We start from the raw sequence: 27,479 nt of genomic DNA, 5'->3' as shown, positions 1-27,479 counted from the left end.
CTTTTACTTTCAATACTTAAGTATATTTAATATCAGAAAATTACTTTCGATGCTTAAGTACAGAAAATAGATAATTTAAGATTTTCACTCAATATTCCAATAGGTGACTTTACTTCTACTAAAGTCATTTTCTGGTTAGATGTCTGTACTTTTATTAAAGCGTGGCTTTCACGTACTTCATCCACCACCACTAGCAAGTAAAAAATGATAAAGCTTGGCAGGTGTTTTATATGTGTAGGACCCAAACATATCTCAAGGTTCTGTAAGGGAAAGACAGTGTCATGTTAACTTGTTGAGGGAGACAAATGTTCCTAGTTGTGAGAAGAGTGAGACACAGCCCACGATTTAAGATCCAGAAACAGTTGGAGTTGAGAAAGCTCCCATGTTACTATGTAGTTTTAGTAATCTATTTCATTTCAGACTCTCCTCCGTATGAGACAGCATCAGCATGGCAACAGACACCAGTCCCGTCTGATCTGCACCACTCCGTGTTGAATTATTTCTTTCTTTTGAGTGTAATTTTAATGTACGGATGACGAACATCACTAATGACCAACAGCAGGCTTATTCTGTCAGTACGACATGATTTGTTATTTTAGATTTGTCTTGTTTAATCATGCTTTAGCTAAATGTGGAGTGGTAATAAAGCAAGATGGTCTGATTTAATGCCCAAACAATCTCAAAATTGGAAACACGATGTGATTGTATGACTGGAAAGTGACAGCAGATGTCCACAAAGAGGCAGTGTTGTCTTTTTGTTGATTTAATTCACACTCAAACAGAGAAGCGTACAGAGGTGGTGACAGAGCAACAGTTTAAAAAGATGGTACAAAACAAACTGTTCTTATTTGATCAATTCAGAAAGAAGATGCACAAAGCAGTAATGTACTTAATGTATATAATGTCGTACAGAAGAGCAGGATGACATACAGTAGTTAATATCAGTAGTTTTTACATCTATTAAACAGCACTGAGTCTACACTTATTTTCAGATTTTAAGCTGTACTTAATTTGTGTGCCATGATACTAGCTCATACTAGCCTAGCCTTAAAGACTAGTGCTTGGTTTAAATTTGCTTATAATAATCTAAAGTTTATTCACAAAAAATGCAGTTATCAAGTTTGTAGCCCTCGGCAGCAAAAAACAAACCCAGCTGTTCCATAAGAAGCCAAAACATGTCACTTAAATCAGGGTTTCTCAAACTTTTGGGGTCCAGGGACCCCTTACAGAGGAGAACATTTTCCAAGGAACCCTTCTTAATCGTAACACAGATTAAGTATATACCTACTACCATTTGTACTCTTAGATGCCATAGGAGCTGATAAACAGAAACACATTCCAATTTGAATCATGTTAAGATAAGATGAGATAATTCATTATTTGTCCCACAGTGGGACAATTTGTAAAGTTATTATATGGTAATACCATTTATTTCAAGCTTTCAGAAAATAAACAGTAGCAAGACATAATCCTAGTAAATCCAGATATTTAAATTTACTGCTTCAACTTAAAAATAATGAACTTATTGCTGCGTGTCACAATCATATCAGAGTTTCTATTGGCCCAAAGCTAATGAAGGTGGGAGTAATGGACAAAATATGCTTGTTTTGGCCGTGGGGTCCCCATCTGTAGATATGCACTTTTTAAAGATAGAGCACAATTTTATCATTTATAGCAAATTATTTCGCAGACCCCCTGACAGTGTTACAGACCCTTGGGGGACACCGTACCCCACTGACTTAAATTAATCAAATCACATTCATATAGTTTCAGTCTCAAATTGTCAAACAAAAAGCTCCTTTGTATCATTTGAAAACATCAAAGTGAAGCATATTTTCAATAAATCTATGCAAAGCAAGCAAGTCCAGACTTTGGACTGACAGTCTCATTGCTATAGAATAAGTTGTGAAAGCTTATCAGCATCTCAATTATCAGCTCTCTAATGTTATACAAACAATCAATTCAAATGCTGTGTGTTGATCAATCAATTGTTAGGCTTCATGTACCAGGGCTTTCTCTAAGGCTTCATAATCGAATCGATCCAGCTTCTGTAGTCAGGAATCTTAGTATAAGTATATCTTTTCGGGGCATCTGGTTCTTGATAGAGTATGGACACCACCCCGTACGCCTTTTCATCTCCACAGACCAGTGGACCACCAGAGTCTCCCTGGAAGTACACACACAGTATACAGTGATTGCTTCAACAACAGTCTATTAATTGTTTGTCCAAGTTATGGTACAAATATACATACCCTATACGGTCCAGTCTCTCCCTCAGAGCAGTACACGTTGTCCTGAGCACACCGCTCACTGTCAACTAATGTTACGTTGACTTCCATGAGTACATTAGTCATACGTGTTGAGTTCTGGTCTGATCTTCCCCAGCCGGAGACTGCACAGTTTGTCGGCAGAGAGCCATCACCTTGGTCTGCGAGAGCAATGGGTTTCACATCTTTGCTGAATTTTGCCTTGGAGCTCAACTTGAGGAATAGAGAGAGAAAAAATATATATTAAAAAAATACAAATATCAATCTGTGAAGTATTTTAATGCTCATCTTGGTTAATATATTAAACAGAGCATTTGCTAATTACATAATAAGAAACAAATTGGAAATCTCTGCAGTTAAGTTCAAGGATTTTAAGGATTTTAAATTCCTTTTCGTCTTTCCGTCTCAAAGACGCTTGATTTTAAATTCAAGCGTCTTTGAGTTCTTTAAAAGCGCTATATAAGTTGAATTTATTATTATCACTATTATTATTATTATTATTAAATACAATTCTTTTTTCTTTTACCTTGAGAAGCATTATGTCACCTTTATGATCAACTACATTGTAGTCTTTATGTGGATATTTTCCTTCCACAGATATAGTCTGTATTTCAGCTCTGTTATGGGCATTGTGAACTCCCAGTAAGGCCTTGTACCTGAAATGACAAAAGTGCAGAAAAGTTATCTTTTTTTTCTATCAGAGAGCATTGTGTTCTTGAAATAAAAATATTAAAAGACTTGAATTTATGTCACAATTCATGAAGCATATTTTTCAGATAAAAGATAAAGTGTGTTAAACTGACTTGGCTTTGCAGTGGGCTGCAGTCATCACAAAATCTTCGTTCAGAAGGAAGCCACCGCAGTGGCTTGTTTTACCATCCTCAGTGCGCGCCTCCAAAAGCACCATGTAAGGCCGGCTATGTGCCACAGCCTCCCGACCTCCAATGATTTCCCCTGTTTGAACTGAAAAAAGTGCATGTGTAACCAGAACTAAAACTGACCAAAGAAACCAACAGCTTTAAACAGCATACTATAATAGAGTTATATCAGTGTATAATGAAATAAAAACTAAACTTACCTTGACCATGAAGAATCAGCACAAGTATCAGTATTAGCAGCTCACAGTGGAGAGACATGGTGAGATCAGAGTCCAGCTGAGCTGCTGTAAAGTAGTGGCTCACATCACTGACAGTTCAGTCTTTAAATACTTCCTGTATCAGGGAGAGAAGGAAGTGTTTGTGTAGTTTGCATATGCAGATGATGTGGCTTTAAACCTCGTCGTCTCTATCACCTCCAGAGCAGGACAAGTGTTAGATTTTCATAGTACAAGCCTAAATTATTTAGACAATGTGAAGTCAAGTAGATACTGTATGGTGCATAAGGTTTACATACACCATATGTTGTATCAGTAGTGGAAAGTAACTAAGTGCATTTACTCAATTACTGTACTTTAACTTCTGAGACCCACAATAGACCTGTTTTTCTGTTTTTTAGGAGGTCACAGGGGGTCTTTAAGGGGAGATAGCAGGTCAGCAGTAGATGTCACATCGAAGTGGTGTATATTATCTGAAAGCTGGGAACCTGAAGCTTAATTTCATCAGAAATAAACATGAATTAATTAATTAATTATTTAAAATAAATTGTAAAAGTGTATAAGGGTGATATACTCATATATCATGATAGAAGTATGTGATGGCCATCACCATGCTCTATTATGTCTCTTAAGTTGTTGCAGAAATTTTTGGGTTGTTACACAGATTTGGTGCTAAATTTAACAATTTTTTACCACTCGAGAATTGATCAAAATGATCAATAATCCCTCCAAAATACCACATTAAGACACCAAGACCTTGAGGAACACCATAGAAAAAGCCTTGCTGTGATTTGGTATCAAAAACTTTTGACATTTGGAGATTTCTGCAAGAATTGCATTTTTCGGTGATTAGATGGCGAGAACTTCTGTTGTGTAAACTGCTCAGAAACCCCCTTATTGTCATCTACCTAGTAAGTTGACACGTACCATCAGACTCCAACACAAACTACACGGAAGCACCAAAACCTCTTGGTTGTATCTAGTGAAGCCCGTCTTGCAAAACAGTGTTGGCGGTGGTCATAGTACGCGGGGGAGACCGTAGCTTTGGTCTCCAGGACCGGAGTCTCTGCTCCTCTGCCTGCTTGCCTTCACTCACACACCGCGCTCGTTCTCGCTCCACCTCTAGACGTGCACGCGCGCTCTCTACACACTGCAGGAGAGTTAGTAGCTCTGAGAATATCTAATAAATGTACAGTGGACATTTGTGCAGAAATGACTGCTGCAGCTCCTCCAGACCAACAGAGCTTTCCTGTGTCTTATGAAGTGACGGGGCTCCGCAGCGAGTAACGTTATCGTATCCTACCGGGTGCCGGTGGGAGACGATAACGTTTCTCTTCCTGCTTCAGCCCGGTGTTACGGTTTAACTGGCGACCCTGTTAACTGGCGACTTTCAGCCGAATGAGTCTGTGGTTGTCGTAGTTACGGCAGCTGTTGAAAGCAGGAAGAGAATACGTAGCTGTCCTCGTGAATGCCTCTTTGTTTAGTATTTCATTACAATGTTTAAACATACCGGATTGGTCTTTGGAGCTTTGGAGTCTTGTTTGTGGAAACGTGTCCGCTATATTCTGCTCGCGTTTGAAACGTTGCTTGTTATGATGAATATGTTGAAATCAGGAAGAGCAGCGTCGCTCTTCCTGTAAGCTAATAAAAGTTTCTAAATACACATATTCGTCTTTGGAGCTTGTTGTAGTAAACATGTGTCACGTAGAAGAACCTCATCCCTTTAAGAAAAAAAAATGAATAAAAATGTCAGGTTTTACGGGATTTGAACTCATACCAAAATCACAGCTTGTGTGACAGACAGAGGTTTCCTCCAGTGCGCCACCAGCACTGAGGTGCTCACAGGTGAATGTCATATTTATCTCAAATATCACACGCTAAGTAGTCACTCTGAGACGCAGAAGGCAGCCAGATTAACTTGTGACCACACTGTCCGTGTACTTCAGACCATCTGATTTACAACACAAGTAAGTGTCTGTTTATGTTGTTGTTGTTGTATTCACGTGGAAACATTGAAGTTTGAAGATCTCGCATCAGCTGCACCATAAAGAAAATGTTTTCAAACCAAAAAGGCACTAGATTGAGAATTGACCCAGACAACAACACAGGAGTCAAACACTCAAGTTATTTTTATTCAGGAGAGGCCAACAAATTTCACTTGTAGCCAATCAATCTGCACAACATATGACCCTCTCAAGGGGAAAACATACTATTTACACAAAGGGAGAAGAGGCAGAGAATATTGCAGGGCGTACATTATGTTATGTTCACAATATATGCATCCATTTTTGACATATGGATTGTCCATGTTATATTTTCATTATATCGTTACTCTGTACACACACAACATCTATTGCACGTCTGTACATCCTGGTAGGGGGATTCCCCCCCCCCCCCCCCATTGCTCTTCCTGAGGTTTCTTACATTTGTTTCCCTGTTCAAAGGGTTTTTTCCTCATTCAATGACAGGGTCGCACTGTAAAGGACAGAGGGTGTCGGATCCTGTACAGATTGTAAAGCCCCCAGAGCCAAATTTGTAATTCTGGGCTATACAAATTGAATTGATTTGATCTCTGCTGAACCTTCTTAGTGACACTACTGATATTCTGCTCTGACTTGAGGGTGATGATTGAGCCCAGGAAGCAGATGTTTATGTATGTTTTCTATAACTGATGATCTTAACTTTTAAATTTAATAGCTACTAACATAAATATATAATTTATCTTAGAAAGAACCTGTGTTAAATGGCTGCTTTGTGAATATAAGATTAAATAGTAGCAGGTTGTACAGACATGTGTATGTTGTGCAGATTGATTGGCTACAAGTGAAATTTGTTGGCCTCTCCTGAATAAAAATAACTTGAGTGTTTGACTCCTGTGTTGTTGTCTGGGTCAATTCTCAATCTAGTGCCTTTTTGGTTTGAAAACATTTTCTTTATGGTGCAGCTGATGCGAGATCTTCAAACTTCAATGTTTCCACGTGAATACAACAACAACAACATAAACAGACACTTACTTGTGTTGTAAATCAGATGGTCTGAAGTACACGGACAGTGTGGTCACAAGTTAATCTGGCTGCCTTCTGCGTCTCAGAGTGACTACTTAGCGTGTGATATTTGAGATAAATATGACATTCACCTGTGAGCACCTCAGTGCTGGTGGCGCACTGGAGGAAACCTCTGTCTGTCACACAAGCTGTGATTTTGGTATGAGTTCAAATCCCGTAAAACCTGACATTTTTATTCATTTTTTTTTCTTAAAGGGATGAGGTTCTTCTACGTGACACATGTTTACTACAACAAGCTCCAAAGACGAATATGTGTATTTAGAAACTTTTATTAGCTTACAGGAAGAGCGACGCTGCTCTTCCTGATTTCAACATATTCATCATAACAAGCAACGTTTCAAACGCGAGCAGAATATAGCGGACACGTTTCCACAAACAAGACTCCAAAGCTCCAAAGACCAATCCGGTATGTTTAAACATTGTAATGAAATACTAAACAAAGAGGCATTCACGAGGACAGCTACGTATTCTCTTCCTGCTTTCAACAGCTGCCGTAACTACGACAACCACAGACTCATTCGGCTGAAAGTCGCCAGTTAACAGGGTCGCCTGTTAAACCGTAACACCGGGAGGCTGAGGAAGGAAAAGCCAACACTAGGATCAGCAGTGATTCATGGAGAGACCTTCGTCTGGTCAGCTAACATTACTGCCAAGCAGCTGAAATATAGAGTGATATTGTGGTTTTAGCTGACGTGTGTCGCCTCACTGTGTTGTGCTCGTTCATGTATATTTAGAGCGAGCACAAGCGCGAGCCCGACGCTGACTTTCGTTGACTTAATGGCCACAGGTGTCGCTTTTAACAAGCATTTCTGAAAGTTACAAATAGTCCCTTTAAGCCTAATATGTGCACATGAAAAGCTAGAAAGCTAGCATTACAGCGATGTCCATGAAAAGGTAATGTTACCAAGACTGTCAGAATGACAACACAATTAAACACACACACAGTAAATGCATCCACCTAAATCACATAATGTTACTGCATATAATCATAAAACATATTAAACACACATTACCTTGTTCCCGTACTGGCTAGGCGCTTAATTATCAGTTTATGATAACAATATAGCAGCGAAAATTGCGTGCTCTCCTTCCTTCAGTAAGTCTCCGTAGCAGTATCCTTCTTCCGCCAGGAGGTGGCGTCAAAATAAAAGTCACGTAGAGTAAAAAGGGCGACTATCAAAATAAAAGCTCGTAGAAAGTAATTACCTTATAAACGGACCTTAACACACATTTAGGAGTCATTTACACCCAGTATGCAGAAATATTCAAATACATGTATTTAGAATACACGAAAATAACATATTTATACTGCACGCAAATAAAACTACATGGTCTTTGCCCCAAACTGCATGTGATTATCATAAAGTGGTTCATGTCTGTAAAGGGAAGACATAGAACCCATTTTCATTCACATATCTTGAGGTCAGAGGTCAAGGAACACCTGTGAAAATGGCCATGACAGTTTTTCCTCACCAAAATGTATCCCAACTTTGGAGCGTTATTTAGCCTCCTTCCCAACAAGCTAGTATGACATGGTTGGTAACAACTGATTCCTTAGGTTTTTCTAGTTTCATATGAAATCTATATCTTATCTCGCCGGTCTCAGAGGGTTAGGTACTGTTGTGATCTATTTTTACTTTACTTGAATATTTCCATTTTATGTTACTACTAGTTACTGTAAGATTAAGATTTAATACAAAATATAAATCAACTAAGAAATGATGATATATTATTATAGGTTAAGCTACCCAGCAGTATCTACAGTACTTACAGACCCACCTTTACCAGCTGCAACTTTGAAGTGATGAACACATGAATGCATTATTAATTATAATTCAGTGATATATATATTATTTGAAATACTTGCACCTTTTATACCTTAAGTGTATTTCTATGTTTTTCTTTGTTATTTTACTTAACATTGACATTTGAATGCCGGACTTTTACTTGTCACAGTATGTTTTACACTACTGCTACTTTTACTTAAATAAAATATCTGAGTACTTCTTCCACCATAGTATTATATTGATGTCTCTGTGGTAACGCACAGCCAGAAAGATCTTTATTGGCATTTTGTGCTGAATGCTGTGGCTCCCTCAGAGGCCACAAAGCCCCAAAGGAAACATAGATGTTGTGAAATAATCGATGAGCTAATTTCTATATCAACCACATTAATCAAGAATTGTGAAACCGGCTGCAGTTAGTCAGATTTCATGAGCTAGATAGCTACTGCGTTATGGTCTATGCGTGCCGATTCTGTCAGATCTCAGCACAATAACCAAAGTTGATGATTAAGAAATTGATTGACAACATTTTTGTTTGGCGCATGTACAAAGCTTCCATTCACAATGATGCTCTCACTTTAACAAACAGCAATTCTGCAATTAATTTACTGCACAACAGATTTGGAAGAACTGACCTCATCATTAATGCACATTATGTTAAGGCTCAACCTCATCCCTGCAATAAAGTCAGATTATCAAGCCTCTGAGACGGTTGTATGATGAATGTGTAATTCAGATCAGCAGCCTGGAGTCACTACATGTAGTAGAGACACTTAAGGAAATCTACTGTAACAAAGTAATAATACTTTGTTACAGTACTTTTTGGGAGTATATGTACTATAGTTTTTATATTTCTGTCAACTTTCCCTCTACTACATTTCCTCAATAAAATGTGTACTTTTACTCCGATACATTTCCCCTAACTATCTTCATTTTTAGTTGGTGCACGTGTTAAGAGGAATAACTTAATCTAAAAAAAAATCTTTCTTGCCTGCTTTTTTATTAACAGCATTTACTTTTACTTTCAATACTTAAGTATATTTAATATCAGAAAATTACTTTTGATACTTGAGTACAGAAAATAGATACTTTAAGATTATCACTCAATATTCTAATAGGTGACTTTACTTCTACTAAAGTCATTTTCTGGTTAGATGTCTGTACTTTTATTAAAGCGTGGCTTTCACGTACTTCATCCACCACCACTAGCAAGTAAAAAATGATAAAGCTTGGCAGGTGTTTTATATGTTTAGGACCCAAACATACCTCAAGGTTCTGTAAGGGAAAGACAGTGTCATGTTAACTTGTTGAGGGAGACAAATGTCCCTAGTTGTGAGAAGAGTGAGACACAGCCCACTATTTAAGATCCAGAAACAGTTGGAGTTGAGAAAGCTCCCATGTTACTATGTAGTTTTAGTAATCTATTTCATTTCAGACTCTCCTCCATATGAGACAGCATCAGCATGGCAGCAGACACCAGTCCCGTCTGATATGCACCACTCTGTGTTGAATTATTTCTTTCTTTTGAGTGTAATTTTAATGTACGGACGACGAACATCACTAATGACCAACAGCAGGCTTATTCTGTCAGTACGACATGATTTGTTATTTTAGATTTGTCTTGTTTAATCATGCTTTAGCTAAATGTGGAGTGGTAATAAAGCAAGATGGCCTGATTTAATGCCCAAACAATCTCAAAATTGGAAACATGACGTGATTGTATGACTGGAAAGTGACAGCAGATGTCCACGAAGAGGCAGTGTTGTCTTTTTGTTGATTTAATTCACACTCAAACAGAGAAGCGTACAGAGTTGGTGACGGAGCAACAGTTTAAAAAGATGGTACAAAACAAACTGTTCTTATTTGATCAATTCAGAAAGAAGATGCACAAAGCAGTAATGTACTTAATGTATATAATGTCGTACATAAGAGCAGGATGACATGCAGTAGTTAATATCAGTAGTTTTTACATCTATTAAACAGCACTGAGTCTACACTTATTTTCAGATTTTTTCATGATACTAGCTCATACTAGCCTAGCCTTAAAGACTAGTGCTTGGTTTAAATTTGCTTATAATAATCTAAAGTTTATTCACAAAAAATGCAGTTATCAAGTTTGTAGCCCTCGGCAGCAAAAAAAACCCAGCTGTTCCATAAAAAGCCAAAACATGTCACTTAAATCAGGGTTTCTCAAACCTTTGGGGTCCAGGGACCCCTTACAGAGGAGAACATTTTCCAAGGAACCCTTCTCAATCGTAACAGTGATTAAGTATATACTTACTACCATTTGTACTCTTAGATGCCATAGGAGCTGATAAACAGAAACACATTCCAATTTGAATCATGTTGAGATAAGATGAGATAATTCATTATTAGTCCCACAGTGGGACAATTTGTAATGTTATTACATGTTAATACCATTTATTACATAGTCCTAGTAAATCCAGATATTTAAATTTACTGCTTCAATTTAAAAATAATTAACTTATTGCTGCGTGTCACAAGTTTCTATTGGCCCAAAGCTAATGTAGGTGGGAGTAATGGACAAAATATGCTTGTTTTGGCCGTGGGGTCCCCATCTGTAGATATGCACTTTTTAAAGATAGAGTACAATTTTATCATTTATAGCAAATTATTTTGCGGACCCCCTCACATTCATATATTTTCAGTCTTTTGTCTCAACTTGTCAAACAAAAAGCTCCTTTGTATCATTTGAAAACATCAAAGTGAAGCATATTTTCAATGAATCTGTGCAAAGCAAGCAAGTCCAGACTTTGGTCTGACAGTCTCATTTCTATAGAATAAGTTGTGAAAGCTTATCAGCATCTCAATTATCAGCTCTCTAATGTTATACAAACAATCAATTCAAATGCTGTGTGTTGATCAATCAATTGTTAGGCTTCATGTACCAGGGCTTTCTCTGAGATGTTCATAATCGAATCGATCCAGCTTCTGTAGTCAGGAATCTTAGTATAACGATATATTTTCGGGGCATCTTGCTTCTCTTGATGGAGTATGGACACCACCCCGTACGCCTTTCCATCTCCACAGACCAGTGGACCACCAGAGTCTCCCTGGAAGTACACACACAGTATGCAGTGATTGTTTCAACAACAGTCTATTAATTGTTTGTCCAAGTTATGGTACAAATATACATACCTTACCCGGCCCAGTCTCTCCCTCAGAGCAGTACACGTTGTCCTGAGCACACTTCTCTTTGTCAACTAATGTTACGTTGACTTCCATGAGTACGTTAGACATATATATTGAGTTCTGGACTGATCTTCCCCAGCCGGAGACTGTACAGTTTGTCGGCAGAGAGCCATCACCTTGGTCTGCGAGAGCAATGGATTTCACATCCTTGCTGAATTTTGCTTTGGAGCTCAACTTGAGGAATAGAGAGAGAAAAAAATATATTAAAAAAATTATAAATATCAATCTGTGAAGTATTTTAATGCTTATTTTGGTTAATATATTAAACAGAGCATTTGCTAATAACATAATAAGAAACAAATTGGAAATCTCTGCAGTTAAGTTCAAGGATTTTAAATTCCTTTTCGTCTTTCCGTCTCAAAGACGCTTGATTTCAAATTCAAGCGTCTTTGAGTTCTTTAAAAGCGCTATATAAGTTGAATTTATTATTATCATTATTATTATTATTAAATACAATTCTTTTTTCTTTTACCTTGAGAAGCATTATGTCACCTTTATGATCAACTACATCGTAGCATTCATATGGATATTCTTTTTCTACAGATATATTCTGTTTTATAGCTCCTTTAGTAGTGGCATCATGAACTCCCAGTAAGGCATTGTACCTGGAATGACTTAAGAAAAAGAAAAGTTATCTTTTTTTTCTATCAGAGAGCATTGTATTCTTGAAATAAAAATATTAAAAGACTTGAATTTATGTCACAATTCATGAAGCAAATTTTTCAGATAAAAGATAAAGTGTGATAAACTGACTTGGCTCTGCAGTGGGCTGCAGTCATCACAAAACTCTCGTTCAGAAGGAAGCCACCGCAGTGTTTCAATTTACCATCCTTCGTGTGCACCTCCAAAAGCACCATGTAAGGCCGGCTATGTGGCTCGGCCTCCCGACCTCCAATGATTTCACAGGGGGTCTTTAGGTGGAGATAGCAGGTCAGCAGTAGATGTCACATCAAAGTGGTGCATATAATCTGAAAGCTGGGAACCTGAAGATGATTCCATCAGAAATAAATATTAATTAATTAATTATTTAAATTAAATTCAATGTAAAAGTGTATAAGGGTGATATACTCATATATCATATATTATGATAGAAGTATGTGATGGCCATTCCCATGCTCTATTATATCTCATAAGTTGTTGCAGCAATTTTGGGGTTGGTACTATTTGTTACACACGCCTGCGATCCGGCATGTCTCAAATGGTTAAGTACCTTTCCAGTATTTCCATTTTATGTTACTTTATACTTCTACTCCACTACATTTTGGTGGCAAATATTGTACTTTTACTCCACTATTTATTTTGACATATTTAGTCACTAGTTACTGTAAGATTAAGATCAATACAAAATATAAATTAACTAATAAATAATGATATATTATAGGTTAAGCTACCCACTAGTACTTAAAATGAGCTCCACTTTTACCAGCTGCAACATTAAAGTGATGAACACATTAATGCATCAATAATTATAATCATTATTCTGAAATGAGCCATTTTGCATAGAAATACTTGCACCTTTTATACCTTAAGTGTATTTCTTTCTTTTACTTAACATTGGCATTTGAATGCAGGACTTTTACTTGTCACAGTATGTTTTACACTACTGCTACTTTTACTTACATAAAGTATCTGAGTACTTCTTCCACCATAGTATTATATTGATGTCTCTGTGGTAACGCACAGCCCTGAAGATCTTTATTGGCATTTTGTGCTGAATGCTGTGGCTCCCTCAGAGGCCACACAGCCCCAAAGGAAACATAGGTGTTGTGAAATGATCGCTGAGCTAATTTCTATATCAACCACATTAATCGAGAATTGTGAAACCGGCTGCAGTTTTTTTGGAGCAAGTACAAAGCTACCATTCACAAAGATGCTCTCACTTTAACAAACAGCAATTCTGCAATTAATTTACTGCAGAACAGATTTGAAAGAACTGACCTCATCATTAATGCACATAATGTTAAGGCTCAACCTCATCCCTGCAATAAAGTCAGATTATCAAGCCTCTGAGACGGTTATATGATGAATGTGTAATTCAGATCAGCAGCCTGGAGTCACTACATGTAGTACAGACACTTAAGGAAATTACTATCTCAATACTGGATGAAAAGTGCTTGATATTTTCAAGTTCTTTCAAGGTGGTTCAGAGCTTTCCCAAATGACAAGGTCCTACACACAAAAAGAAAAATTAGTATTAATAGGTGACTTTGCTTTTACTAAAGTCATTTTCTGGTTAGATGTCTGTACTTTTACTAAAGTGTGGCTTTCACATACTTCATCCACCACCGCTAGCAAGTAAAACATGATAACGCTTGGCAGGTGTTTTATATGTGTAGGACCCAAATATATCTCAAGGTTCTGTAAGGGAAAGACAGTGTCATGTTAACTTGTTGAGGGAGACAAATGTTCCTAGTTGTCAGAAGAGTGAGACACAGCCCACTATTTAAGATCCAGAAACAGTTGGAGTTATCCCCCACACAGACTTGACAATGAAAGCACTGTGCTGCTTCAAGCTTCTTCAGTTTGCAGGCTCTCTCTTAATGATTAACAGGACCCAACCTGAACCTGGATCTAATGAGCATCTTGATAAAGTTTAGACTGCATGGAACTCTACATGGCTGACACCAAGAACGAATTTCTGCATAATTCATTATCATAAAGCAACTAAGATGCGAGGAGGAAAATAACAGAAAGCCATGCGAGCTGAGAATGATTAAGGTGATGGTTGGCCCTTCCTATTAGCAGCTGCGCATCTAAAACACCATATTAATCAGAACATCAACAAGTGGAAAAACGTCACTGTATGTGGATGACCTTGTTCCCATGTGGCGAGGACAATAAAGGGAGAAAAAACTGGGGAACTGAACCCCAAGAAACACCCTCTCAAAACGTTATTATTATGATAACTGAAAAGACACAGACGTGTTACTGACACAAGACAGAGACATGTTTTCAGAATGGACCGAATGTTTTATTGAAATAATCAAATAGGCAGGGACTGGAGCTGCTGGGGAGGCAATTATATCAATAGGCACCGACCTCCGACGGTTAGGGCTGGAAACCGACGGTTAAAGCTAGGCACCGCCCTCCGACGGTTAGGGCTGGGCACCGACCTCCGACGGTTAAGGCTAGGCACCGCCCTCCGACGGTTAGGGCTGGGCACCGACCTCCGACGGTTGAGGCTGGGCACAGACGGTTAAGGCTAGGCACTGCCCTCCGACGGTTAGGGCTGGGCACCGACCTCCGACGGTTAGGGCTGGGCACTGACCTCCGACGGTTAGGGCTGGGCACCGACCTCCGACGGTTAAGGCTGGGCACCGCCCTCCGACGGTTAGGGCTGGGCACCGACCTCCGACGGTTGAGGCTGGGCACAGACGGTTAAGGCTAGGCACTGCCCTCCGACGGTTAGGGCTGGGCACCAACCTCCGACGGTTAACGTTAGGCTAGGTCGTCGGGCAGCGAGTCGTGAGAGTTTAAACAAGATTTCACAATTTGCGGGTTACCATCTAGATATGACCACTGAGTGCTTCTGCTTACTCACCTCAGGTGCAACAACAATCCTCTCAGCAAAAGTTGTGCAATCTACATTCATATCCCCCTATAAGCTTTTACTTGCATCATGCATAAGGTGTAGGGACCTCACCACGGGTGCCTGGCCTCCCAACAATATGGCACTTTGCTTTACTGAAAGAAAGGGAACAAATACACAAAGAAGTAAATCCAGTCAGTTTGACAATGCTTACAGAAGAATGATAACTCAAGCATACACTAAGGAGCAAAACAGCAGCAGGTGACCCTACAAAAAGACTGACACCATGCAGGGCTCACCATGCTTCATCCTAAAAGTATACATTTTTGAGGTTGTGACCCTCCTCACCACCTCTGGTGCGGGGCATTAACACATGGGATCACTCAGAAGAAGGTAGGCACGACAGCAATGGGGTTCCAACACACAATGGACTCAGCCAACACACAAGAGATCAAGGCTAGAAGTATGCAGTGTAGATAGGCTGACTTGTGCATGTTAAGGGATCACATACCTGTAACACCAAACACTACCAGTCAGGACAGGGTCCAAAAGACTGAGCATAGGCCAACAGTTGCCTTTTATAATGTGGCCCTAATTAGGGAATTGGTTGGGGGAGGATTCACGCCTGGGGCTGCGCTCACCAACACTACACGTGATACTGCATTCACCATTCCCCACCACACTAGTTGCCTACCCAGTTACAAATGACAGCAAGGATTATCAGGGTGTCTCCATGTCTCTAAAATGCCTGTTTACCCCCCAAAGTCCAGCCCAACTCAGCACATCTCACATGCACGTTCCAGGTTAACTCATGCCAGTAATCACTTTTTGCCTTTACCGACATCTCACCCGCTTTATCTCCCTTCATCAGAAAATAAGACCTCAAAAAAGAGAGATAACCGAGGGGGATGTACTGCTGTTTCTCATCTCACGGCAGGGGAAATGGTTTGTGATATTTATCTGTACTTCTTGTTGATTACAAAGAAGATAAACGATTCCAGAGCATCTCAAACGGATGTGACCAAGCAATACCCAGATACACAAAACCCAGAATAAATTATAATCAGACCCTGCTGTACCAAAAATAAAGATTTTATTTTCAATGAATTAAAATGGAAGAGACTAATTTAAGAGTACCAAGTGTGGAAGGCTTACTGCTTATGCACGCCAAAGAAAACGGATGCAAGAAAGAAAGTACAATAAATAGATGAATCAATAACAAAAAACAATGTAGTTATGTAAAAAAGAGGTTATTTGTCACAAAATATATATGCAAATTGATGAATACACCGTCACAACACACCATCCAATTGACTGTTCGCTAAACTATTGCCTTTTTATTTGACAGAGACAGACTACAGCTCCTTAGCTGTACTAGAGTTAGCTATAAGCTAATTTAGCTTAGCAAACTTAAAGCTGAAGTAGGCAAGATTGGAGCAAATATGATTTTAAAAAGTTATTTTTATAAAACGGTCACTATATCCCGACAGTGGTGCATGAGACAGGTAATCTGACAAAAAAATGTGCCTCTGTGTCCTCCGTTTCTCCTAATGGCATCTGCAAGATTTCTCCGCCCGCACCCAAAGGAAAACGACCAATCAGAGCCGAGCTGGAGCCTTGCCGTCTCTGAGCAGCTGTCAATCACTCACAAACTCCGATCAAACGGTCAAACTAGGCAGCGCTGATCAAATATGAATCAATATTCTGTAACTGTAATGCCTATTTCTCACCTCAAATGTTTTCAGAAACATCTTGTAGTGTATTGATGAGCTGTAAAATGAGATCAAGTTGAGGAAATACCAAGCACCGCCCACCAGCCGGAGCAAACTTTCTAATTTTACAGCTGAACACTACACTACAACATGTTTCTGTAAACATTTATGGCAAGAAATAGGCATTATAGTAACAGAATATTAATTCATATTTGATCAGCGCTGCCTAGTTTGACCATTTGATCAGAGTTTGGGAGTGATTGACAGCTGCCTCCGCTGAATGAACAGCCAATAGGAACGCTCTCTCTCTGAAATGACCTGTGATTGGCCAAAGTCTCCCAAAGCCTGAAAACAGAGCCATGAGGAGGTGCAAAAGTCTAGTTTTCTCTCAGAACACTTGAATTACAAAGGTTATTACCGAATTTTTGCCTAATGATGCCAAAAGGGTTCTGCCTACCCCGGTTTTCATTACATATTTCTCCACGTGCTGAAACAGTGTAGGCCTTTCAAGAACAATACTCAGTATCTAAAGAGTTTAAAGAGTGGTGTCGGTCACCTTTCCAAAACCAAAAACACAAGAGCTAAAGTATAAGGAATAGATTAAATTGTTGGTTTATCTGCCCTAATGTAAACTGTAAATGATAGCATGCCCGCCTAACTAGCTATCTACCTACATTAGCAACCAGCATCATTTCCAAAGGCAAGGTCATCAGCTTCTATAGGCCTATATGATAAAGTATAATACTTTATTATCCAGTACAGGACTATTAATATGTAGGGTTACAGGTGATGTTTAGAAAAACTAAACATTAAAGCATAAATATAAGTACTGTGTTGGTTGTCTATAGTAGGCCTAATCATCCAAACCATCTTCACACAGAGTGAGCGACGTGGCACTCCGTCTGTCTCTGAAATTGCCTCAGTCCTCCGTCCAAAAGTCAAAATCTATTGATAAAAGAGCTCATAATAATTTCCAGAATTACATCTAATGAAATATTCTGCTTCAGTCCATATTTGTCAGCTTCACTGCAGTTAAAAACGGATTTCTCTGCACATTTATATAAATAATGATGAAGGCAGTGGGTGATGAGGAGAGACCAGTGTGTATTTTATGTCTGCAAACTCTGGCAGCTGACAGTATGAGACCCAACAGATTAAGAAGACTTTTAGAAACATTACATCCCAATCACGTCAATAAAAGAAAAGTGTTTTGATAAAGTATAACCCTCATCCTACCAACCTGTTTAACAGGCTAGGACTTCTGACTGAATAATCTATAAGAAACAACCATCATAGGAAAATTTTTATCTTATTTCTTCTCAAAACATTATTAGTTATATAATTAATGTCATCTGAAGAAAGTGAAAATGTGTTTCTTCCTCCAAAGTGGGGAAAAGTTTGAGAATGACTGCATTACATTAACAAGAACAACGACGACAGCATTAACTACATTTTAATTTAGAATACTGTACTAAAATACTATCTAGCTCTAAACTGCAATATATAAACAGTGATGTTTCTTTATTTCCATGATATCATACTAATTCAAAATACTGACTTTTTGACATGTAGTTTTAGCCTTTGCTTTTTAGGATACATCATGCACGTACTGTATGTTATGTAGTCATTATGTGCATAAGTATGATGGTAAGATGGTTCTTCATTTTCCGCAATTGTGAGGCTCACACCATGAAGCCCCCTTGAAGAGAGTGGGAAATTATAGTTTGTGACGAGCAGTCGTGTCCTGCTGTGGTCCTCTGGGGATGATGAAATCCTCATTATACCTGCAGCTGTTTTGCCTCAATTTTTGTGTTTGTTTTTTTTTCAATTTGCTGTTGAAATGCTATTTTTTAATGGCAAACTTCCCTTTTTAACCCTTTTGTTTTATCATCTAGTCTCATAGACATTGGGCAGGAGCATTGGCCCAGCTCTGGTCACATGTGATTCATCTTGTACTGAGAAATATAAATGAAAATCATTAACCACATCCTCTGACAGGGTTGTGATGCAATGGAAAATCAACTGCTGCTTATCTCTTTCTATTTTTTTTTATTTTTTTTTAAATGGTACATGTTTAGGTGCAACAATCGCTGGATCGGTTTCCAATCATGACAATCGGACCTTTTGCCGTCCATATGTTAGACTGGAAAGACACTTAGCACCTTGTTAAGTGGCACTAATGACTCTAATGCTCCAGCTCACACTCAAAGGACAGTCAGGAAGGCCTGATCTGAAGTCAAATGTATGAAAATATGGAAGACAAAAGGTGTCTAAAGTTGGGCCTGATTTTTTCAGTGAGTGTGGTGAAGTGCAAAAACTGCAACTCCTCACTGTTTCACCAGCTTTTTATGCAATAAAAACGGGACCATTTGAACAAACCATTCACTGTGTGTTCATACTGCGGTGCATTTGGGATATGAAGCTGGTTTGTTTGTGAGATATGAACTTGCATCTGATTGACCAGCCGTTGTTTGTGTCACGGTCAGGGGCAAGACCTGCAATACTGCTGAAATAATGAATAATCATATTCTTATATTGCTGATAATCAACCAGCATGTTTATTTAAAAGTGGGTGTGAAGCTCTAGAAAGAAAATTATATTTTAAGGGAGCTGACATGCAGCATTCATACCAGTATGTCACTTAGGGTGCATTCACACCAGATCAGGGTTGTGCGGATGTCTTGGCGAGTCACTTTAAAGGCCCATTAAAGGACCGGTCTTTAACAATTAGGGGGATTTATTGGCAGAAATGGAATATAATATTAATAAGTATGTTTTCTTTAGTGTATAATCACCTGATAATAAGAATCATTGTGTTTCGTTACCTTAGAATGAGTTGTTTGTGTCTACATATGGAGCGGGTCCTCTTCATGGAGTCTGCCATGTTGCCCCGCCATGTTTCTACAGTAGCCCAAAACGGAAAAACCAAACTCTGTTAACTTTTCCTGCTTGGGCCGGAGTCGGTAACGTTACTCGCTCACGTCGACGCTTCTCTCTCTCTCTCTTGCTTCACCACTCACTCCCACTTCTTTGCGTTTCCACCGTAGATCTCCTCACCTCACCAATAGATACCGCCAGATCCTACACACTGGACCTTTAACTGCGATGATTAATGTCTTTTGTTCCCTCTTGGCTCGCCAGTTACGGAATTGGCCACCACAGCGTGATGTCGGGCAGCCTTAAAGGGAGAGATGCCCCCAATTTAAAGTCAAGCCAGAACTACCAACCGAGCAAAGCAGGCAACTGCCCAGAGGCTCCTGACCTCCAGGGGCCAACGAAAGCCCTAGATTTATTGTGCGTCTGTTGGGTTTGTGGTAATTGGAGGTTTGTTGGTGTTGCAGAAAAAAAGGTTCACAATGTTAATTGAAAGACAGACTGAGAGAAACCACCAAAGAGCAGTGACGCCAGCATCTAGTGGCCTTTATAGTAACTTGCCTCAACATGCTTGAGGCACTTGCAAAGTGGCTTCAACATGGATCGAACTGATCCACAACTATAATATAAGGGCACGGTGACTTGCTTCCAAAAGCAGGTGACAGCCTACAGAAGTAGAAGGGTCTCTCTCTGAAAACTCCCATGTCTCTATGTAGTTTTAGTAATCTATTATATTTCCCCAATATCTCCTCCATATGAGACAGGATCAACAATCATCAGCCACCTGTCTCGTCATATCTGCACCACTCAGTGTGTTGACTTCTTTCTTTATTTTGAGTGTACTTTTGCAACACTGGTACGGATGACGAATTGGATTGAGGAGAGTTTTAGCTGTGAACCTCTTCTTGCTGCATCAATACACTTTGTCCACAAGGAGGCAGTGTTGTCTTTTTGTTGATTTAATTTCCGCTCAAACAGAGAAGCATACAGAGTCAGAACATAATGAGAGAGAAGCAGTTTATTGTTTAAAAAGAAACTTCTCATTTGATCGAGTCAAAAAGAAGATGCACAAAGCAGTAATGTATATACTGTAAGAGCAGGATGCATGGAGTCTACACCTATTTCTCTGATTCTAAGCTGGACTTAATTTGTGTGCCCAAGTCTAGCCTTGAAAAAACCTGCATTTGCTTTGTTTAACTTCAATTTCATCGCCCCAGCAGCAGAAAAAAAGCAGCTGTGTCATAACAAGCCAAAACATGTCACTTGAATGAAACAAATCACATTCATATATTTTCAGTGATTTGACTAAACATTTTCATTAAATCTGTGTAAAACAAGCAAGTCTCATTGCTATGGAACAAGTTGTGATATTAGCATCTTAATTATCAGCTCTCTTATACAAACAGTCAATTCAAATGTTGTGATTTGATCATGTAGGTGTCACATTTACCAGAGCTTTTTTATGCTTTTGTCATAGTCAATTTGATCCAGCTTTTGTAGTCAGGAATCTTAGCGAAAAGATGCATGACCGGCCCACCTGAGCTTGGTTTGAATTTGGTGGACACCAACCCGTACGCCTTTCCATCCTCACAGACCAGTGGACCACCAGAGTCTCCCTGCAAGTACACACACACACAATATGCAGTGATTGCTTCAACAACAGTCAATTAATTATATGGTTGACCATTTGTTTGTCCATGTTAGGTTACAAAAATACATACCTTACCCGGCCCAGTCTCTCCCTCAGAGCAGTACACGTTGTTCTGAGCACACTGCTCATTGTCAACTAATGTTACGTTGACTTCCATGAGTACAACAGAAATATATTTTGCATTCTGGTCTGTTTTTCCCCAGCCGGAGACGATACAGGATTTCGGGAGCCATCGAGGGCCACCACCTTGGTCCGCCAGAGCAATGGGTTGCACATTTTTGGTGAATTTCGCCTTGGAGCTCAACTTGAGGAACAGGAAGACATAAAAATACACAAATGAATTATCAATTCCAGAGCTCACATTCTCCTGTTGTCTAATACATGTCCTGATTGTTCAGTGATATGCATGGATACATGTATTTCTCTTGATTAATGCATTCAATAGAGCATTTGCAAATAACTTGGAAATTGATCAAATAGATGAAAGCTAACTAGTTCATTCTTACCTTGAGAAGCATTATGTCATTTTTGAAATCAGTTGCGTTGTAGTCTTTGCGTGGAAATGATTGTTCCACAGATATACTCTGTATTTCAGCTTTGTTGTGGACATTATGAACTCCCAGTAAAACTGTGCTGGAGCTGAAATGACAACATTAAATACGAAAAATATTATCTAAGAATAAAATGATTTATTTTTCTCTGAGAACAATGTATTCCCAAAATAGAAATATTATGAAACTTGAATTTATGTCACAATGTTTGAAGCCGTCATGAAGCATATTTGCCATTAGATATAATTTAAATGGTGTATTTTTAAAGGGGACATATCATGCTCATTTTCAGGTTCATATTTGTATTTTGGGTTTCTACTAGAAGATGTTTACATGCTTTAATGTTCCAAAAACACGTTATTTTTCTCAAACTGTCTGTCTGAATATACCTATATTCACCCTCTGTCTGAAACGCTCTATTTTAGCGCCTGTCTCTTTAAGACCCCCTCCTGGAAAAAGCCCAATCTGCTCTGATTGACTTGCAAAAAAAAATATGGTGCACTTTTACAAAGGTAGTTCTCAAGCTGTGGGCGATATATTCTGATGAGCCTGCATGTGCAACCCGATCTCACGGGAAAGCGTATAAATAACACGACATTACACGGACATGGGTACGCATTTTAAGCCTTTTCGCATGTCATTTGTACGCCACGCAAATGTCCGCAGTTAGGTAGAGGCAAGAAAACTTCTTAGTTAGGGTAAGGAAAAATGTCATGGTTGAGCTTAAAATAAGTAAGTAAACTAAGTAAAACACATACGGAAACAACTACAGAAAACACGTCTCGAACGTCAATTAAAAACGTGACCCAAATGTGAATGGCTTGTTGAATCACATGTTTTCTGATTTAGACAGCCAACAAAAAACTTACAGGGTTGTCTTATTTCACAGTTTGTGGGTTGGTAGGAACTCCAGATACCCAAATGTATGAGCACAAGCACTGAAAAAGGGAGTTTTTACTGTATGATATGTTCCCTTTAAATTGAAGTCTCAATGCATGCGTTTAGGTTATTGTTGGGATAAATCTTATCAAATAGGAAAACATAAAGTGTGTTAAACTGACCTGGCTTGGCAGTGGGCTGCAGTCATCACAAAATCCTCGTTCAGAAGGAAGCCACCACAGTATTTCTTTTGACCATCCGGCATTTTCCGCTCCAAGTACACCATGTAAGGCCGGCTATGTGGCTCGGCCTCGTGACCTCCAAAGATTTCCCCTGTATGAACTGGAGGAAAAATGTAGTTTAAGGTGTATTCTATAACAACCTAGATGAAAAGGTACACATACAGCTGTAAAGATGTTACTAAATTTACCTTGACCATGAAGAGTCAGCACAAGTATCAGTATTAGCAGCTCACAGTGGATAAACATGGTGAGATCAGAGTCCAGCTGAGCTGCTGTAAAGTAGTGGCTCACATCACTGACAGTTCAGTCTTTAAATACTTCCCTGTATCAGGGAGAGAAGGAAGTGTTTGTGTAGTTTGCATATGCAAATGATGTGGCTGTAAACCACATTCATGAGGAGCACATTACTGGCTTACTGTGTCACAGACAACAACATAATAATGGCCTTTTTCCATCTTGCAGAACATGACAAAAGTTTAGTCTAAATTCTTTAGACAATGTGTAATTTAATATATATGTGTAATATGTAATGTAACATTGTATTTAAGCTGGGATGAAAATTAAATGAAACTTTTTCAAGCCATAACTGAAGTTACTACCAGGGCTGTCAGTCGATTAAAATAGTTAATTGCGATTAATTGCAAATTAATCGCACATTTTTTATCTGTTCAAATTGTACCTTAAAGGGAGATTTGTCAAGTATTTAATACTCTTTTCAAACATGGGAGTGGGCAAATATGCTCGCTTTATGCAAATGTATGTATATATTTATTGGAAATCAATTAACAACACAAAACAATGACAAATATTGTCCAGAAACCCTCACAGGTACTGCATTTAGCATTAAAAATATGCTCAAATCATAACATGGCAAACTCAAACCCAACAACAGCTGTCAGTGTGTCAGTGTGCTGACTTGACTATGACTTGCACCAAACTGCATGTGCTTATCATAAAGTGGGCATATCTGTAAAGGGGAGACTCGTGGGTACCCATAGAACCCATTTTCATTCACATATCTTGAGGTCAGAGGCCACGGGACTCCTTTAAAAAATGGACATGCCAGTTTTTCCTCGCCAAAATTTAGCGTAAGTTTGGAGCGTTATTTAGCCTCTTTCACCACAAGCTAGTATGACACAGTTGGTACCAATGGATTTCTTAGTTTTTTTCTAGTTTCAGATGATGACAACCTAAAAATGGCATGTTGCGTTAATGTGTTAAAGAAATTAGTGGCGTTAAACGGGCTATTATCGTGTTAACTTTGACAGCCCTAGTTACTACAAGTAATGCTTTTCACTAAAGACTTGTCGTTTTTCAAATATCTTTCAAATATATGAATTCCCTTTTCCATAATTTGACATCACATGAAAAGCCACCTCTTAATTACGTCTATGACTGCAGCTTAACTTGTAATTAAGTCGAATGGTGCAAGCTTGAGCAGATTCCAGACCAGCATAGTGATATAATGGGTCATAATTTATCCACTGATGCGTTTGTGGTAACATTCACAGCCTTGAAGACATTACATGTTCAAAGCCGTGGCTTCCTCAGAGGAGCCTCTATGTCTGTCACACAGCCCCAAAGGTAACATTATTCAGATGTTATCACGTCATGAGACAGAGTGTAAAAATAGGATTTTTATGAAAGTGTGGTTCGTGGAGCTTGAGGTGAAATGCGACCCAGGAGCTACTGGAGGAATAAAGAAGTCATTAGGTTGTTGGAGGGAAAACGAGATCAGTCGGCAGATTTTATAAACCAGCAGAATCTTTCAGTCAGTCTCACTGTCATAATTTCTTTTTTAGAAAAATGTATTTGTGAGATAAATCAAAAATTCATAATGTGTGTTCATAGCTTGTGGGCTCTGCAGACCTATTTGTTTCAGTTTGGCAAATATAAAGGAAAACACACTTGTACTACTGACATGTATTTTTGTAAGAGATGAAACGGGGAAGCTGGATATTAGCTCAGAACAATGACTGAGGATCAAACGTGTACGAAGCTCTGTAAAGAGGAGATATGAAGAGATTTGCTTAAAATAGTGATGACTATTCCCCTTGAGTGTATAATATTCAAGCCTGAAAGTATGCAGCTTACTGACCACAGGGCACAGATACGTCTGTTACATCACTTCCTCAGTCTAGACTCAAGTATGTCCCTCTTATATCTGAGTCACAAACTTTATCGGAATTGTTTTGAATGTTGGACAATAGTATGTGTTGAAGAAGAGAGGGAAAAAAGAAGAGGAGGTGGGAGAGGATGAGGGGGAAACAGGTTTTTTGGGATGCGAGCTCCTGGAGTCCAGGGCAGTAATGGGAATTACAGGAGGAACTAGCTTGGTGGAACGGGGCCTTTACGGTTAGCCCGTCACTTTTATGGGGACCGCGGGGCTGAGAGGGCTGGCTGGTTTAGCCATCGGACGCAGCAACAAGGAGAGAGGGAATGTAATAGCAGCCGCGCAAAACCATCAATCACAGCGCAAATTGCATGTTTATTAAGAAGAAAGGAAAAATGACAACAATAAAAGCCAACAGACGGAGAAACGGACATTCCTGGAGCAGTGGTGATAGATCAAACAGAGGGTTTAACGGAAAAGGAACCGGGTCTCTTAAGGTTTTCTTATAGGTGGTTCTAGCATGTTCCATCATTGACTTTATCCGCAATCTGAAAATATAAGAGAATTGGGGCTGTCAAAGTTAACGCGATAATGCGTTCACGCAGATTCGTTTTAACGCCACGACGCGGGCTCAGTTTTAAAGCTTGAGTGAAGATACTGGTATCATATTAACCCAGAAAACTTGGTACCAACCATGTCTATATCCATACTGGCTTGTCAGGAAGGAGGCTAAATAACACTCCAAACTTATGCTAACTTTTGGTGAGGAAAAATTGGCATGGCCATTTTCAAAAGGGGTCCCCTTGACCTCTGACCTCAAGATATCAATGAAATGATGGTATTTTTGGCATACTGCATTTGACATATTATGTATTGGGACATATTAAATCTTTTCTGGCATACTAGATAGTGTGGTATTATGGGTACTGGAAGGCACAGATGCTCTCTCTCACTGCAGAATTAAGGCTTCCTGAGTGTGTTGTGGCTCAGCGTTCTGGAGGAGGAAGCGGCCAAACATAAGCACTTCCTGTCCACAAGAAAGGACGGGACGAGTCTGGATTCCAAGACTTTACCTCAGCGTCTGTGATGGGAAGACATCACCGCTGTCAGGAGAAATAAGACAGTTCCCAGACGAAAGTAAGACAGCCTTCCCAAATGGGCTCCACACACACATTTTTATGTTTGCTAAACCCCAAAGACAGCAAAGCTCAAGTATCACAGACCTCACAGGATGGTTATGAGCTACTTACTTCCAGTGGCGTTTTTAGGTGGGATAAGATGGTGGCAACAACGACTTTGGACAGAAGCCACACAGTTTACAGTTTTTCAATTTTTACACATGTTTTCTGAAAGCATACCTCATATTCTCAGAATCCAAACACACACACACACAAAGGGCAAAAATCCACAAATCTCCTGCAAAATGAAACTCTGCCTTCAAAACAATGTTATGTCTTTTCAAAATGGTATTTTGTATTGAAATGAAACACACACCATTATATGAAAAGACATGTCTAAGAACCAGTTGAACACTGATATGCTCAATGTAAAACACTACTATGAACGGAAAACCCTGGTATGAATGTGTTATCAGGTGACTTATGCCTTTTGCATGTTCAGTGTTTAATCTCAAGGTTTTCTTCAAAAGGCAGACTTTCAAATTTGTGCTGCAGAGAATAATCCACATCTTCCACTGTGAGCACAGTTACCATCTTCTTTAAAAGAAACACTAACTTCTGCCAACTACCAGCAAATGAGACAACAGTACATGGCAAATAGCCAATCAAATTGCAGCAGGGCAACAGGCAATCAGCCCCACATGGCATCAACTTTGTGCCATCCGCTTTCATCGCCAAAGGCTTTGGACATGCATATTGTTGTTTTCCCACACTCAAGGGAGTCACTTTATATTGTGAGTGTGAGGACTAGAGGTATGTGCTCTCTGAGTGTTCTCTAGTTCTATTGTTTAAAAGTTATCTATTCGATATCCAGAGCATTAATTTAGCAGCAAACAACTATTCTCTATGTAAAGATATAGAGGAGTAATGTCTACCTGAGCAGAGAATGAAGTCACTCTGTGTGTTCAGAGCTTCTCCTTGCTTTGTTGACATAGCCGGGCCGGCCGCACATGCTTTTAGTGCATGTTCGTGCTCTCATACGGCGGTTATAGCTGATAACGCCGTGCCGACCGACGTAGCACTCACCCTCCGGTTCCCCCTCAGGTAAACACGGTAAACACGGTGCTTAATGAACATGATTTTCTACTGAATAGTTGTGACTTAAATCAGGAAATATCAGATCAATCGAAATAGCACTAACAATCTGTTCAGGTACCTGACAACTACTTGATCGTTTTCAATATTTAAGAGACAAAATTCAGGCAGCACTTAAAAAAGCATTGAGGGTTCATTTGAACATTCCTTTTGAGAATTCACACCAAAATCGCAATTTCCCACAGTAACCCAGAACCATTGCTGTGACTAAGACCACGTTAAATTGCTATCTT

General features: G+C 39.2%; 3 protein-coding genes across 3 annotated transcripts; all 3 read right to left on the bottom strand.

Moving 5' to 3' along the window:
• Positions 1 to 747: 747 nt before the first annotated feature.
• On the bottom strand, positions 748 to 12,318 carry LOC141767923 (granzyme A-like). The gene is made up of 5 exons (XM_074635666.1): positions 12,176 to 12,318; positions 11,895 to 12,036; positions 11,369 to 11,596; positions 11,143 to 11,283; positions 748 to 1,736 (listed from the first exon to the last, which is right to left on the bottom strand). The coding sequence occupies exons 1-5, from the start codon at positions 12,277 to 12,279 to the stop codon at positions 1,680 to 1,682; spliced, it is 672 nt and encodes a 223-aa protein (XP_074491767.1). The 5' UTR covers positions 12,280 to 12,318; the 3' UTR covers positions 748 to 1,679.
• Positions 1,754 to 3,495, bottom strand: LOC141767921 (granzyme B(G,H)-like). Its single transcript, XM_074635663.1, has 5 exons — positions 3,346 to 3,495; positions 3,071 to 3,230; positions 2,794 to 2,923; positions 2,253 to 2,480; positions 1,754 to 2,167 (listed from the first exon to the last, which is right to left on the bottom strand). The coding sequence occupies exons 1-5, from the start codon at positions 3,401 to 3,403 to the stop codon at positions 2,018 to 2,020; spliced, it is 726 nt and encodes a 241-aa protein (XP_074491764.1). The 5' UTR covers positions 3,404 to 3,495; the 3' UTR covers positions 1,754 to 2,017.
• An 8,219-nt stretch (positions 12,319 to 20,537) lies between the features above and the next one.
• On the bottom strand, positions 20,538 to 23,185 carry LOC141767920 (granzyme E-like). The gene is made up of 5 exons (XM_074635662.1): positions 23,049 to 23,185; positions 22,801 to 22,960; positions 21,695 to 21,827; positions 21,259 to 21,492; positions 20,538 to 21,153 (listed from the first exon to the last, which is right to left on the bottom strand). The coding sequence occupies exons 1-5, from the start codon at positions 23,104 to 23,106 to the stop codon at positions 20,998 to 21,000; spliced, it is 741 nt and encodes a 246-aa protein (XP_074491763.1). The 5' UTR covers positions 23,107 to 23,185; the 3' UTR covers positions 20,538 to 20,997.
• Between the last annotated feature and the right edge of the window lie 4,294 nt (positions 23,186 to 27,479).

Source organism: Sebastes fasciatus, chromosome 5 (assembly GCF_043250625.1).
Source record: "Sebastes fasciatus isolate fSebFas1 chromosome 5, fSebFas1.pri, whole genome shotgun sequence".
NCBI classification, from domain to species: domain Eukaryota; kingdom Metazoa; phylum Chordata; class Actinopteri; order Perciformes; family Sebastidae; genus Sebastes; species Sebastes fasciatus.
The sequence above is the reverse complement of the archived record's forward strand: the minus strand, read 5'-3'. Positions and strand labels throughout refer to the sequence as shown.